Here is a 16,445-nt window from a genome sequence, read left to right as displayed (position 1 = left end):
GAGTAGATATCACTATTGTTGGTTTGGGTTCTTTTGTTTCTAATTTAGATAATTTAGAAATTAGTTGTCCCATAAGGGTTGTGTTATCTTCTCCTATAAGAAATTTTTCTTTGTTTAAATCAGGAGGTGGTTTGAAAAATAATTGTTTTTTCTCTTTGTGAATAGGAGGTTGTAGTAAATTTTCTATTCTATTAGATTGTTTTCCAAGTGTATGAAGACAAAGATTGGTATAATTATTTTGTTCAATTATGTGCGGGAGTAATTCTATACGAGGTATATTAGCATTATTAAGTTTATACGGTGTAGCGATTGTTTCATATACAACTATTTGAGTAGATGGTAATCCGTCAGTTTGATCTGAAGATTTTGGTACTGTATTTGCCATTCCTTGTATTTTCAAACTTTGTTCAGGAGGGTGTATGGATTTAATAGTTTTTCCCTCTGTTGTATTGAATGTAGTATATTGGGTTTCTACCGTATTTAGTTCAAACTCAGGAATTGGGATATTATGTTGTTTAAGAGTATCTCTTAACCAATCAAAAAAACATTTTCCTTTATTACCTTTTTGTCTCCATTTATTAAATTGAGGAAGAAATAATTCAACTAATCTAGGTTTAAATTCTTTAACATACCATTCTCTAATATTTTTATTTTCTGGGGATAGAAAATCATTTATAATATCATCTCGCGTGAATGTTTCTTCAAGTTGTAGTACTTGGATAAATTCTGTTTCAGACGGTTCTTTTTCAGCTTGTTTATATTGAGGTATAATAATATTATCAGATGTTCGTAGAAATCCGTCCATCTGTGGTTTTGGTATTGATGGAGTATTTATTATAGGAGAGTTTCGAGCATAGGTTGTAATGGATTTTCTCGGGGGTTCTAGATCTCTGAAAGAATGATTGCTCAGGGTTTCTGATATAGATGCATTATCTAGAATTCTATTATTTGTAGTAAATTGTATTTCAATATTTCCATCCGTATATTCTGTAATCCTGTCTGGAATATTTTGAATAGGGTTTTGTGATGGTTGGTTTTCATTATGAATAGCCCATGTTTGAGGTAGAACAATATCTGACCATGATATTGTCTTTGGTATGATTGTATTTGATTTTTCTATATTAGTTTGAAAAAATATCGTCTGTCCTCTAGTATCTATTTGAAGTATATTTGGACATAATGTAGTCATTACTTTATAATATATTCTATAAACAATGGCTATGTTTTGAGAACCTGCCATCATATCGAAACCTTGTGTTTTGAGGTTTAAAGATAAAACATTTAAAATATTTGGATCTTTTAATGATACAGAATAATTCGGAAAACAATTGAAATATATTGGTCCACTACATAAACTAGTTTCGACCATTCCTAATAACGAATCTGAAAATCTATTTTGTCTAGTATCTCGTAAACAGACTAAAATAGAGTTATTTAATCCTAACCGAGTCAAGGGTTTGACTGCTACCTGTATTAACCCTATGTGTAAATATTTATAATTCTTATTTTGATGAACTTGTAATATTTTTTTAGATAATAGTGGGAAATCTTCTTGATTGCTAGTAACAGAGAGAGTTTCTTCTACTGTTTTTATGGCATATCCAATTTTGAGGTCGAATGTACCTTTTTTGTAAATATCTGATATTGGAACTTTGGATATATTCCAATTCTGTATTTGGTTTTCAATATCGTTGATTATAAGTTCCTCTTTGTTTTTTATCCTTAGAGTTCTATTAGTTTTACTGGTTGTGGTATCTGTTAGATTCTTAATAAATTTCTCCATTATTAGGTTGCGGATAATGGCAACTCAGGACGACCTAAAAGTCCAGCGTTTTCCCTAAGCGGCTCTTCCTGGCCTTGGCGGTACTTTGCATAAGACTTTTTCGTCTCGTGCCTTGCCTTCTGAAAGTCCTGGGTATTTATAGAGGATTGCTGAAGTAGAGGATGTGGCTGAAAATGGTTGCTTCCTGACGAAGGAACTTCTTGTGGCTCTCCTTCGTTGCTTAGGAATAACATTGTCGGTGATATGTCGGTGATAAAGGTATACACGTGGCTGAAGTAGGGATGCTCTGGGCGACTGATGATGATTGATAAGAGATATAGGGAATATTTTGGTTTGTGTGAGCGGCACGTATGAGTCTTCAACTAAGAGGGAAGGGACACGTCAGTAGATGATGTGACCCCAAATTCGTCATATCAGTGAACAGTGACGAAGGAATCTTTACTATGCATTTGTCGCGTCTATTTGAAAAGCATCTTTGTACTATTGTGCTGTTGAATCGGTCGGATGAAGGGAATCTTTTCTTGTCATTTTATGCAGAGGGATTCTGTCGTTTTATGTAAAGAGATAAAAGGGAATCTTTTTGCAGAAGGATTAGACTGTATCAGTCCGGGGATGAACTGTCGGGTCATCGGGTCAGAGATGATTTGTCGATCTGGTTTATTCTGTGGGCCTTTGGCTAAAATCTTCCAGGAAGGGATTTCCGGACTGGACTGTTTCTTCTGAGGTTGCTGGCCTGGTGGTGTCAAGAGCAAATACATGTAAAAATGTCTGCTCTATTTCTTCAATCGTGGCATTGGGGTGTGACTGCTTCAGCTTTTTGAGATAGGCTGAAAAGGTAGGGAGACTTACAGTATTATTTGACACTGATTTGAGGGGTTCAGATTGAGGAGGCATTCTTTTTAATGGTAGTGTGGTAGGATTGGTGCAAAAATATCCCACCATTTTACTTTCACAGTTTTGCCAAGTTGGGGAATATATGTGTAATCATTAGTATTATTTTCAGAGATAGAATATTCCCATTTGAGAATCCAAGGGATTTGGTAAATGGCCATAAAATAGAGATGGTAGTCATCTAGTTCGGTGCAAGTATTATATTCAGCAAATTTGGTCTGTAAGGCTTGAAAGGTATCTGGCATTATTTGGGTTAAATATCCCCATATTAAAAACCAGTGGCGAAACCAACTGGGGAACCTTTCAAGGATGGGACATTTGAATTGGACATACCAGGAGTGTGTATTATTTGGATTTTGGTAGGCAAAGACTTTATGCCATGCTTCAATATATTCACTATATTTATAAGATTTATAAGGAAATTCTGGATTGAGCAGCCTTTTTCCCTGGATGGGATTACAGCCCCAATCTTCATATGAAAGTAATTTTTTTATTTGAAATTTAGAATATGCATATAATTTAGTATTTCCTTGGTAGAAGTGAACTATGGAAACTGAACCAGTTTCCATGAGAATAGCCTCATACCATTCGCGGGTCTTAATACCATAGGATGAATTCATATGGTTGGATAAGTAGAGGGGAGCTATTTTATATGGGTCTAGTTCAGCATGATTATCGGAAATAATAGCTTCTGGTAAAAAGGCGGTATCAGTATAAATGGATTTGGGGGAGTTTGAGGTCTGTTTATGTGGGTATGATGCTGGGGAAAATGCCGGGCTTGGAGTGGCTAATGGACTTTGGGGAGGAGTCTGTATTATATACTCTGGTACATTTGTAGATCTCAGAGGTGACATTGGTGTTAGGTCGAGAGAAGAATGGTTGGGCATAAGAGGCCCATACCTATTGCTTGGGATGAGATCCATTGGCTGTTTTCCTTTGGAATGAGGATTCATATTTGTATTAGTATTTTTATTTGAAAGAAAGAGTTGCAAACCGTAGGAGGGAAAACCGTAGGATGAGATGGTCTCGTCTTTAGGTTGTGGTATATGGTCCCCCCTGCAAAAATTCACGTGTTAAAAAGTCAGGCAGAGAATTAGATGAGCCGTGCAGATGTTCAATGGAAAAATCAAAAGCAGATAAGATGGCTTGCCATCGAGCAAAGATTTGCTTAGAGACAAGATTTTGGACATCTTTTTGCAGAATATCCTTAGCGGCTTTACAATCAGTTCGTATTAAGAAATGTTGATTGAGAATATCAGTCTGAAATTTGCAAACACAATGAATAATAGCAAGTAATTCTTTTTTAACAGTAGAATAATTCTTTTGGGTTGGATTCCAAGCTTTAGAAGTAAAACGTATTAATTGTTCTTTAGAATTAATGGATTGTTTTAATATTCCACCTAGTCCTATATCAGAAGCATCACATTCAATAATTTTAAAAGCTGTTGGATCAGATAAGTTTAAACATGGAAGTTCTTTAGCTTTAAGTTTAAGTTTTTGTACAGCGAGAGTATGAATATTAGTCCATGGGGGAGGATTCTTTTTCAAACGATCATATAAAAGTTTTGCGTCTAAAGCCAGATTTTGGTAGAAATCACTGATATAATTGAGACATCCTAAAAATCTTTGTAATTCTGTTTTATCTAAGATTTTATCAGGAAATTTATCAGCAAAGAGTATTGATCTGTCTATGGGAATAATTGTACCTTGATTGATATTGTGTCCTAGGAATCTTATTTTTGTTTGAAATAAATTTATCTTTTTAAAAGAAACCACTAAACCAGCTGTTTTTACTGTGTGAATAAAAGTATGAAGGTGTTTGAAATGTTGGTCAATTGATTCAGAAAAGACTAAAACATCATCGATATAAACAATCATAAATTTATAAAAGGGATTAAAGATATCATTCATTATTTTTTGAAATTCGGATGGAGCATTTTTAAGACCGAAGGGCATAACGTTCCACTCATATTGTCCAAAAGGGACGTTGAAGGCTGTTTTGTATTTATCTTTTTCTTCTATTTGTATTTGCCAAAAACCAGATTTTAAATCGAATTTGGAGAAGATTACAGCATGTAATAATCGATCAAGTAAATCTTTCTTATTTGGAATGGGATATCTAATCCATTTTAAAACTTTATTAAGGGGTTTATAATTGATGACTAAACGAGGGACTCCTCGTTCCTGTTCAGCATTTTTATTGACATAAAAAGCAGAGCAACTCCATGGAGATGAACTAGGACGTATTAATTTCTTTCGGAGTAGATCATTTATTTCTATCTGGCATGTTTGTAATAATTCGGTATTCATCTGAATTGGTCTAGCTTTTGTTGGTATTTTTGTTTCGTTAAAACTTGGTTCATATGGTAATTCAACTATATGTTTTTTTCTATGCCAAAAAGCATTTGGTAATTCATTGCATATTTCCTTTTCGATAAAGCTTTTGAGATGTTGTATTTTTTGTATTGTCTCAGGAGATTGGAGCTTTTCGCTGGTGAGCTTATGTTTGATTTCTAGTTGTAAAGATCCTAAGAAATTTTCTTTGCATTTCATATTCTGTTTGACAGTATTGATTTCTTTAATTTTTGGTTTGTCAAGAAATTCAAATTTAATAGGTGTACCATGTGTATTTGTTTCAAGACCTGTATGGGAAACTGTAACTGGGTATAATAAAGTAAGAAAAGGGACACCTAGGATCACAGCTTGACTGAGTCCTTTGACCATGATGAATGAGGTAGGGAAGCAATGTCCTTCGGTACATATTTTTGCATTTGAAAGTTTATATTTGATAAATAATCTACTGCCATCAGCGGTATTGAGAATTTGAGTAGTTTTATCAAAATATTTGGTAGGGACTAGTCCCTCATTAAGACAATTTAAATCAGCACCTGAATCTATTAATGCTAAGGATTGAAACTCGAATTCGTCATTTATTACGATAGTTATTAATACGAACCATTTTTGGGTTATTACTCTATTTATCATATTTACTGAATGCCTATTGGATGATGATTCACCATAAGTCATTTGGTCTAAATAGTCATTGGGATGATATGATTTGAGTAAATGATTGAATTCTACTTTATCTTCTTCAGTATATAGTTCAGAGTTATTGTTATGAAGTTCAAGGATTTGAATTCTTGTTTTTAATTGGGATAATTCTATTTTTACATTATTGACTTCGGCTTTGAGGTCAGCTATCGTAGGCTCCTTTTGAGTAGCTTCATGCTGACTAATCCTTTTCATGATATCAGAAAAATTATAATTATCCGGGGGTTTAACCAATGGTGTATGTTTTTTTTTTGATTTGGTTAAATGAATAAACTGAGTAATTATTTCTCTTTTTTCATTAGGGTCGGATATTTTCTCTATTAAGTCTAGAATAAGATTATCTTCTTTTGTTAATGTATGAATATCAGAGGATGAAATAGGGCATCTTTTGTTAATGTATGAATATCAGAGGATGTAGGGCATCTTAAGTTAGATAGTAGATCAGCTGTTCTAGCTGCAAGTATTGAAGTATTTCCTATGAAGTGAAGAGCAATTGTATATATCAAAGAATTGACAGCATCACTCTCAGAATATACCAAATCTTGGTTATGTTCGTTTTTTGCTGTCCACTGTCTAGTATTTGTTAATATTTGTTGTTTTGTTTGTTCATTCAGGTATGAGTCCCACCATCCTCTCAGCCATCCAGTGAATCCTGAAACTATAGCTTTGGCTATTTCTTGGTCATGGCTTCCAGCCATTTTACAAGCAGATGCATACATAGTCATATGTTTCATCGTATCTAGGATTCTATGATCAGAGATACCGTCTATATTCCAGTCTATAATAGTTCGTCCTGAATATGTAGAAGTATGACTTGTTAGGTCTTCTTCTAATTGTATATCAACGGGAGTTGGTCTTTTATAATATGGTCGAGCATTTATTGGTTGCCAATTCTTATTATAATTGATACGATTAATACTTTCTGGATTTAGTTGTATTTCTGAAAATGCCTTTTGCATATTTTGTATTGTATTGGCAATAGATGGTCCTATAGATGGTTCTATGGTTTCATTAGTTGGAAAAGCACTTCTTCTTGTAAAGTCATATTATCATGTTCAGGGATTTTGCTTTTCCCTTATCATTATCTGGGAGAATAGGATTAGGAGTAGATATCACTATTGTTGGTTTGGGTTCTTTTATTTCTAATTTAGATAATTTAGAAATTAGTTGTCCCATAAGGGTTGTATTATCTTCTCCTATAAGAAATTTTTCTTTGTTTAAATCAGGAGGTGGTTTGAAAAATAATTGTTTTTTCTCTTTGTGAATAGGAGGTTGTAGTAAATTTTCTATTCTATTAGATTGTTTTCCAAGTGTATGAAGACAAAGATTGGTATAATTATTTTGTTCAATTATGTGCGGGAGTAATTCTATACGAGGTATATTAGCATTATTAAGTTTATACGGTGTAGCGATTGTTTCATATACAACTATTTGAGTAGATGGTAATCCGTCAGTTTGATCTGAAGATTTTGGTACTGTATTTGCCATTCCTTGTATTTTCAAACTTTGTTCAGGAGGGTGTATGGATTTAATAGTTTTTCCCTCTGTTGTATTGAATGTAGTATATTGGGTTTCTACCGTATTTAGTTCAAACTCAGGAATTGGGATATTATGTTGTTTAAGAGTATCTCTTAACCAATCAAAAAAACATTTTCCTTTATTACCTTTTTGTCTCCATTTATTAAATTGAGAATGAAATAATTCAACTAATCTAGGTTTAAATTCTTTAACATACCATTCTCTAATATTTTTATTTTCTGGGGATAGAAAATCATTTATAATATCATCTCGCGTGAATGTTTCTTCAAGCTGTAGTACTTGGATAAATTCTGTTTCAGACGGTTCTTTTTCAGCTTGTTTATATTGAGGTATAATAATATTATCAGATGTTCGTAGAAATCCGTCCATCTGTGGTTTTGGTATTGATGGAGTATTTATTATAGGAGAGTTTCGAGCATAGGTTGTAATGGATTTTCTCGGGGGTTCTAGATCTCTGAAAGAATGGTTGCTCAGGGTTTCTGATATAGATGCATTATCTAGAATTCTATTATTTGTAGTAAATTGTATTTCAATATTTCCATCCGTATATTCTGTAATCCTGTCTGGAATATTTTGAATAGGGTTTTGTGATGGTTGGTTTTCATTATGAATAGCCCATGTTTGAGGTAGAACAATATCTGACCATGATATTGTCTTTGGTATGATTGTATTTGATTTTTCTATATTAGTTTGAAAAAATATCGTCTGTCCTCTAGTATCTATTTGAAGTATATTTGGACATAATGTAGTCATTACCTTATAATATATTCTATAAACAATGGCTATGTTTTGAGAACCTGTCATCATATCGAAACCTTGTGTTTTGAGGTTTAAAGATAAAACATTTAAAATATTTGGATCTGTTAATGATACAGAATAATTCGGAAAACAATTGAAATATATTGGTCCACTACATAAACTAGTTTCGACCATTCCTAATAACGAATCTGAAAATCTATTATGTCTAGTATCTCGTAAACAGACTAAAATAGAGTTATTTAATCCTAACTGAGTCAAGGGTTTGACTGCTACCTGTATTAACCCTATGTGTAAATATTTATAATTCTTATTTTGATGAACTTGTAACATTTTTTTAGATAATAGTTGGAAATCTTCTTGATTGCTAGTAACAGAGAGAGTTTCTTCTACTGTTTTTATGGCATATCCAATTTTGAGGTCGAATGTACCTTTTTTGTAAATATCTGATATTGGAACTTTGGGTATATTCCAATTCTGTATTTGGTTTTCAATATCGTTGATTATAAGTTCCTCTTTGTTTTTATCCTTAGAGTTCTATTAGTTTTACTGGTTGTGGTATCTGTTAGATTCTTAATAAATTTCTCCATTATTAGGTTGCGGATAATGACAACTCAGGACGACCTAAAAGTCCAGCGTTTTCCCTAAGCGGCTCTTCCTGGCCTTGGCGGTACTTTGCATAAGACTTTTTCGTCTCGTGCCTTAACACTCGGACCAACTTTCTCTAATGGATAAATTTCTTAAGTTTCTTAAGATAACAAAACTGGTAATACTAGGAGATCTCTAAAACAGGGTTGGCTTTGATACCATTTTAGCCCAAAATCTACCCTAGTTGCTTAAACTTAATTATTTATAATAAATATGAAAAGATTGCGGAATTATATATATATATATATATATATATATATATATATATATATATATATATATATATATATATATATATGGGGGTTGTGATGGGTCTATATATAAAAAAGGTGATTATTTTTTTTTAAAAAAAAAAAAAATTTTAATAGGTAACTTAACTATTAAGCAATGACAAATTTAAAATTTTTACAAAAGTACAATGACATTTTTGAAATTAGTATCATGGAATTTTATTTGTAGAGTGCCCTTGTCTTTTAGAAAAAATTTCAACTTTACTTTTTATGGAGATGACAAAAATACCCCTCATCCTATAGTAATATTTACAACATTGTCATTACTTAGTGATGAAGATATCACAAAAAGAATTTTTTTTAAAAAAAATAGACTACAAAATTAGTAAATATACCATGCAGAACTCTGTCTAGAGTACCCTCTAATCAATCATCTTGATAATGATATGTATGGACATGGAAAAAAAAAAAAAAGATTTTGAGTCCAAAAAATATGGCATCTTGCAACATATTATCTCAACCGTCCATTTTCAATATTTTCATTTGTTTATAGATCTTCTTGATTTTAACTATTTTTGAAATTTAAAATTTTATAATTAAATATGAAAATAAAATAAATTTTGAGATAATCTTAATAATGTTTTACACCAAAATTATATATTATGATAAAATTTGGAGGTGCGCCTTAATTGGATTGTCTAAGGTTGCAACCTTATAAAAACCATAGAAACCACACCTAAGCTATCAAATTTCACATCGATTGGTTGTAAGTTATTGTGACCTTCTTGGATCAAAAGGAAATGGTCTCACTGTATACAATCTACAGTGGGCTCACAAGTAAAAATGAGCTCAACGGTCCAGATTGAATCTAGGCTGATTTAACCATCATGGATGTCCGATAGTGTTTGAATTTTAGGTTTTTTTTTTTTTAAATCTTAATCACTTGAAATTTTAGACACGTGTTAATAAAAAATAGATGAACCTTTGAAAAATATATAAAAAAAAAATATGTTACATGAAAATAATTGACCAAAATACTCCTATAAAGATTTGGGGGTATTTTGGTCAATTCATTTTTTACGAATTATTATTTTTTATATATATTTTTATTAGGTGCGGCTTGATGAGAAGAACACACGCTTAAAATTACAAGTGATTTGGATTTTTAGAAAAAAAGTTAAAATTCAAATACTACCAGACATCCGTAATCGTCAGATCGGTCCAGATTGGCTGTTGGGCTCATTTTTTCTTGTGAGCACACTGGCTCACAGAATCATTTTCCATGGGCTCTTCCCAACGAAAATGAATAGTGATTTCATCTACTCTCATCACCATCCAAACTTCATTGTACGGTCATAATTGTCCGATAGAGTTTCATATTTTTTTTTTTCCTACAAATCCAAATTACTTGAAATTTGGAGTGCGTGTACATCTTAGTGAGGCGCACCTAATAAAAATATGAAAAAAATAATTCGTAAAATATAAATCGATCAAAATACCCTTGAAACTTTATGGGAGTATTTTGGTTAATTTATATTTTGTGAATTATTTTTTTTATATACCAAATTTTAGATCATTCCGATTAGTAAAAAAGAAAATTAAAATTAAAACACTGCAGGACAACTGTGACTGTGCGATGAAGTTTGGATGGTGATGAGGGTAGGCGAAATCAATATTCATTTTTACCTATAGGCGTTATATATATATATATATATATATATAATTTGTGAACTATTTATCATTTTTAACTTCCAATTCACGATGTGTATTTCAATTTCAATGGGATGTTTCACATTAAATCAAAAGAAGCACGTAAACTATTGAATATTTCCAATTTGGAAAAATATACAATGAGACCATTTACTTTTTGTGCAAGATGGTAACAACTAATCTTAACTATTGGATGTGAAATTGACTAAGCTCAAAATTCAAAGGAAATTTTCTCGAACTTTGTGACACATCCAAGCTATCACATTTCACATTGGATGATTGTAAGTCATTGTGACCTCTTTGTATCAAAGGTAAATGGTCTCTATACAATTTCTTAATCTTTTAGTGCAATATCCCAAATTGTTTTCAATATTACATTTGTGATACTTTTGGAGAACAAGGTGATCTATCCTCAGTCCTCGAAAAGATGCTTCTGACAGCTGATGATTTGTACAAATGAGCAGATTCCGAGAATTCAAAGGATTCTGTACGCATAAAAAAGATGGCTCTCGAAGCCCTTAATGATTTTCCAGAGGAAATAATCGAAATGGTGAAGCAAAGTGACCCAATTTCATTGAGCCTCACTTGGTTTAGGTACCGGCCACCATGGGATCTGATGCGAACAAGTTGGCACAAAGGCACAGTCACTCTATCTGGAGACGCCCTGCATGTCATGGGACCATATCTGGGTCAAGGTTGCTCAGTTGGCCTAGAAGATGCGATCGTGCTAGGCCGGTGCATCGGGTTAGCCATTCGCAAAGCGCAAGAAGAGAATGACAGGCAAACCAGAGAGGCTATAAGCTCAGCAATTGCAAAGTATGCGAAAGAAAGGAAGATGAGGGTGCTAAGGATGGCTAGCCAAACTTACCTTAGAGGCTTGCTTGCAAAGCCCATTTCACCCGTGTTGAAACTGGGCATCCAAGTTGTTTGGTTGGTTTTGTTTGGGAAACAACACAGTCATGCTCAATATGATTGTGGAACTCTCTTGGCCCCATCATAGAAGATGCAAAAATCATTAATTATAGACATATCATTTAAGGCCCAGTATCATATATTGTGTAATCCTTGTGAGACAATATTACCAATTCAACCCCCTCAAGTAAACCTCTGTGCACGAGAATGAGAGAGAGATAAAAAACTCAAATAAAAAAAAAATTCATAAAAGTAGGATTACAGCCCCAAATTTGGGCAATGCGGCAATACCACATTTTTTCTCAGCTAATAATATAACCATAACATCCAGTGTTTAAAAAATCACTTATTCGATCAGGAAGATACGGATCGGGTATTGGTTAGACTGTTTCGGATCTGACCATAAAATGAGATCCAGGTGATTTGCTACTTAGAATCGGAGAGAATCAAATTGATTATGTTATTAAAAAATCAATGATCCGATCAAGAAGATACGGATTGGGTATTGGTTAGATCGTTCCGGATCCAATCGGATCCGGATGACTTGCTACTGAGAATTGGAGAGAATCAAATTGATGATGTCACAAAACAAATCGAAACATATCACCGATTCGAATCAGATTGATGATGTCATGAAAAGAATCGGAACACGTCACCGATTCTGACGTCATAGAACTTGGGATGATTTGCTACTTAGAATTGGAGATAATCATATTGATGACATCACAAAACGAATCGAAACACTGATTCTGACGTCATCGAACTTGGGATGATTTGCTACTTAGAATCGAAGATAATCATATTGATGACGTCATGAAACGAATCAGAACACGTTATCGAACCTGGAATCAAAATATGTCATCGAACCTGAAATCTTTGTTTTTGATTTGCTACATAGAATCGGAGAGAATCAATTGATGATGTCACGAAACGAATCGGAACACGCACCGATTCGAATCAGATTGCTGATGTCATGAAACGAATCGAAACACGTCACCGATTCTAATGTCATCGAACCTGGGATGATTTGCTACTTAGAATCGGAGATAACCTGGGATGATTTGCTACTTAGAATTGGAGAGAATAAGATTCACGAAATGAATCAGATTGATGACATCACGAAATGAATCAGAGAGAATCAAATTGATGACATCACGAAACGAATCGGAGAGAATCAAATTGATAATGTCACGAATCAGATTGATGACATCACAAAATGAATCGGAGAGAGTCATCGAAATGAATCGGAGAACCTGGGATGATTTGCTAGTTAGAATCAGAGATAATAAGATTTTGACGTCATTGAACCTGGGATGATTTGCTACTTAGAATCGGAGAGAATCAGATTCATGATGTCACGAAACGAATCAGAGACAATCAAATTGATTTGCTACTTAGAATCAGAGAGAATCAGATTCACGAAATGAATCAAGTTGATGATGTCACGAAATGAATCGGAGAGAATCAGATTAATGACATCACGAAACGAATCGGAGAGAATGAAATTGATGATGTCACAAATTAGATTGATGACATCACCTAATGATCAAATTGATGATGCAAATTAGATTGATGACATCACGAAATGAGTCATCGATGATGACATCATGAAATGAATCGGAGAGAGTCATCGAAATGAATCAGATTGAATGAATCGGAGAGAATCAGATTGATGATGTCACGAAACGAATCGGTGGAATCGGATTGATGATGTCACGAAACGAATCGGAACGCATCACCGATTCTGACGTCATTGAACCTCGAACCTGTAATATTTGAATTTTTGTTTTAAAATGTCGATCCAATTGTTTTTAATCGAGATCCAGTGTTTTGGAAGACACAACTTGGGGTTTCAAGAACTGGAATCTTCGAACCTGTAATCTTTGAATCTTTGTTTTAAAAGCTCGATCCAACTGTTTTTAATTGAGATCCAATGTTTTGGAAGACACAGCTTGGGGTTTCGAACCTGTAATCTTTGAATCTTTGTTTTAAAAGCTCGATCCAATTGTTTTTAATTGAGATCTAGTGTTTTGGAAGACACAAGGGGTTTCGAGAACTGGAATCTTTGATTTAAAAGCTCGATCCCATTGTTTTGTTTTTAATTGAGATCCAGTGTTTTGGAAGACACAACTTGGGGTTTCGAGAACTGGTAATAGCTCCAAAACACAACTTGGGGTTTCGAGAACTGGTAATAGCTCGATCCCATTGTTTTAATTGAGATCCAGTGTTCTGGAAAACACAACTTGGGGTTTCGAGAAGAAGACAACTCACGCATGTGGTTCCACGGCTGCCCATCTAACACGTGCTGCGCTCATCAACCTTGTGCTGATCAGCAACATTCTTAGATGGATTCTAATACTTTATAAGTGCTCAATTCTTCCCACAATTCAATGATGTGGGATTAATTCTTTTTTACCTTCTCCTTAACCTGCTATTTAATCCCTCTTTTAGAACTTCTCGTCAATGTGCCATTTATATATCTATCATCTCTCTCACTCTCTACTCCAACGTGCCATTGATATATGGGTACAGTAGGCATACGAGCGCCTTTGTATGTATAGTGGTATGGTACCCTTCAAATTTTGTCATGGTATATAATTTTGATGTAAAATGTTATTAGGATTATTTCAAAATCTAATTTTATATCTAATTATACAATTTTAAATTTAAAAAATGGTTAAAATACACATATGAAAATCTTGAAAATGGACGGTGTAGATAATATGTTGTAAAATGCACTAACTCTGAGGCTTAAAACCTTTTTATTCTTTATAAGCATACATCTCGACATCGAGACAATCAATCAAAGGGTTTTTCAACATTAAAACTACATTTTCTGATGGATTTTTGAGGGGCATCCGTAGTTCTACATTATAAGGTAGCATCCTTATATAAACTTTTTCCTTATATTATTGATCAATGTCTTTAAATTTTGTTGTAGAATTTGGAGGACAGCTTCACCCTGGTGGACTTTTTGATCCATTGGGGCTGGCCAACTATCCAGACCAGGCTGCTTTGTTGAAGGTGAAGGAGATCAAGAATGGAAGGCAGACCATGTTTTTGTTTTATATTTTTTGAAGATTCATCTATTTTTGATGAACACACGCCTATAATTTCAAGTGATTTGGATTTGTAAAAAAATAAATAAAATTTAAATACTATTGAGCGTACGTGATTGCCAGATCGGCCCAGATTCAATCTGAACCGTTGAGCTCATTTTTACTTGTGGGCCTACTAGTTCATACGATCATTACTTGTGAGCTCACTAGCTCACATGATCATTTTCCATATATATATATATATATATAAAGTTGGGTATGGTACCCTACCTAGCATAGTAGGTATTGGATGAACCCCTATGACTCGGGTCGTGTCCAGGTCAAATAGATACAAATGCAATTGGCCCTTCGGCCCGGTGGGTTGACCCAACCCATTGCCATCCCTAGTATACAAAACATGATAAATATATGTAATGGAGATTATGCCATACACAATTATGTATTGCATGCCATGTTCCATTCAAACATCAATTGTCCATTGTCGAGGATGAATAGTGGTGATTAAATATAGTGACAGACATTCATCAAGGTTTGGTATATGCAACCTTGTGCCACTGAGAATGGATGGCGGATGCCCTAGAGGTGATACGTTAAGCTTGTTGTTTTAGTTTTCAAGCCAAAATGATATATATCCTAGGGGCATTCTCATCATGCACGCAAATCACCTCCAAATATAATAGATTCTTGGGAAATTATAAAAATATTTCTTAATTAATAGATAATTGGAAATAAATCCCAAACTTTGGAAAACCTCATCCATACACTATTTTTAAGTGAGTTGACGAAAATAATCTTCACGGTAGTTTTAGAACTTTGAAGACATCACGGTAGACTCACTACCCCGATAGTAATAGCCAGTTGAATGTTTTGAGGCATCACGGCATTTAAATTGCCACCATGGTTGTTAAATGGCATCATGACACTTAAAAATCCATGATGGTCCTTAAAGGTTATTATGCCCCATGACAAAGGAAATACAATGCTCTTAACGACCATCATGGCTTTTTAAGTGCCATGATGCCTCTTAACGATCATCATGGTTGTTTAAGTGTCACAGTGCCTCTTAACGAGCATCATGGTTGTTTAAGGGTCGCAATGCCTCAAAACATTCAACCGCCCATGACCATCATGGTAGTGAGTCTACCGTGATGTCTTCACAATTCTAAGACTACTATGATGACTATTTTGTTAAAAATAAAAAATAAATACAAAAATTTAAGAAAAAAAATGTATGGATGAGGTTTTGAAAAGTTTAGGGTTTATTTTCAATAATCCAAAAATAAAAGCATATTTTTTATACAATAAAACTATTTACTTTTGGTACAAAAATGTCAAAAAAAAAAAAAAAATCAATTAAACAAGATTTGTAAGCACAACCTAAATACTGTATGTAGATAGAAACTTTCTGATTTGGCAGGAAAGAGTTTCGATGCGTGAAGACGAGTGATCTGATGGAATCTCTAGCACATGAGTTACCACCCTGAACGATCCGTTTCAATTGCAGAGCAATCAGTGTTGAGATTTCGACTTCTTCTGATCCCATTCTTCATCTAGACAATGGCAAAACAATAAGATCAAAGGTAATTATCTGGCACAACAATAAGATCAAAGGTAATTATCAAATTAAGGGTAATTTAATATCTTTCCTTGTGATAATTTAAGATGATATGTCATCAACATCATCATCATCATTTTATCATTATTATTTTAGTGCTTAAGTTGGAAAAAGCAATTATTTTGTAGATAAACTACAATACACAGCCACTTATTATTGCTTTCCTTGAGGACATCAGGCAAAGTTCATTCAAAGATTGTGTCTATAACCCAACCTTATATGAGAATGTGTGTCATTTCAATGGGAGGTTA

General features: G+C 33.6%; 1 protein-coding gene across 14 annotated transcripts in view; it reads left to right on the top strand.

Annotated features, from left to right (window-relative positions):
* Nucleotides 1-14,688, top strand: part of LOC110007999 (monooxygenase 1) — a 39,970-nt gene extending 25,282 nt beyond the window's left edge. For 4 of the 14 annotated variants that reach the window (XM_088851276.1, XM_088851268.1, XM_088851275.1 and 1 more), the window contains one exon: nucleotides 11,073-11,712. In XM_088851276.1, coding sequence (XP_088707402.1) covers nucleotides 11,073-11,608 — 536 coding nt within the window. In that variant the 3' untranslated portion in view covers nucleotides 11,609-11,712. Of the gene's footprint in view, nucleotides 1-1,789; nucleotides 1,898-5,148; nucleotides 5,497-8,616; nucleotides 8,787-11,072; nucleotides 11,713-14,461 lie in introns of those variants that run through there. The other 10 variants (XM_088851280.1, XM_088851272.1, XM_088851271.1 and 7 more) reach the window with 9 other exon arrangements.
* The last annotated feature ends 1,757 nt before the right edge of the window (nucleotides 14,689-16,445 follow it).

This window comes from Amborella trichopoda, chromosome 11 (assembly GCF_054954075.1).
Source record: "Amborella trichopoda isolate Santa Cruz 75 chromosome 11, AtrichopodaSantaCruz75HAP2 v2.0, whole genome shotgun sequence".
NCBI lineage: Eukaryota > Viridiplantae > Streptophyta > Magnoliopsida > Amborellales > Amborellaceae > Amborella > Amborella trichopoda.
This window is presented reverse-complemented; position numbering and strand designations above follow the sequence as displayed.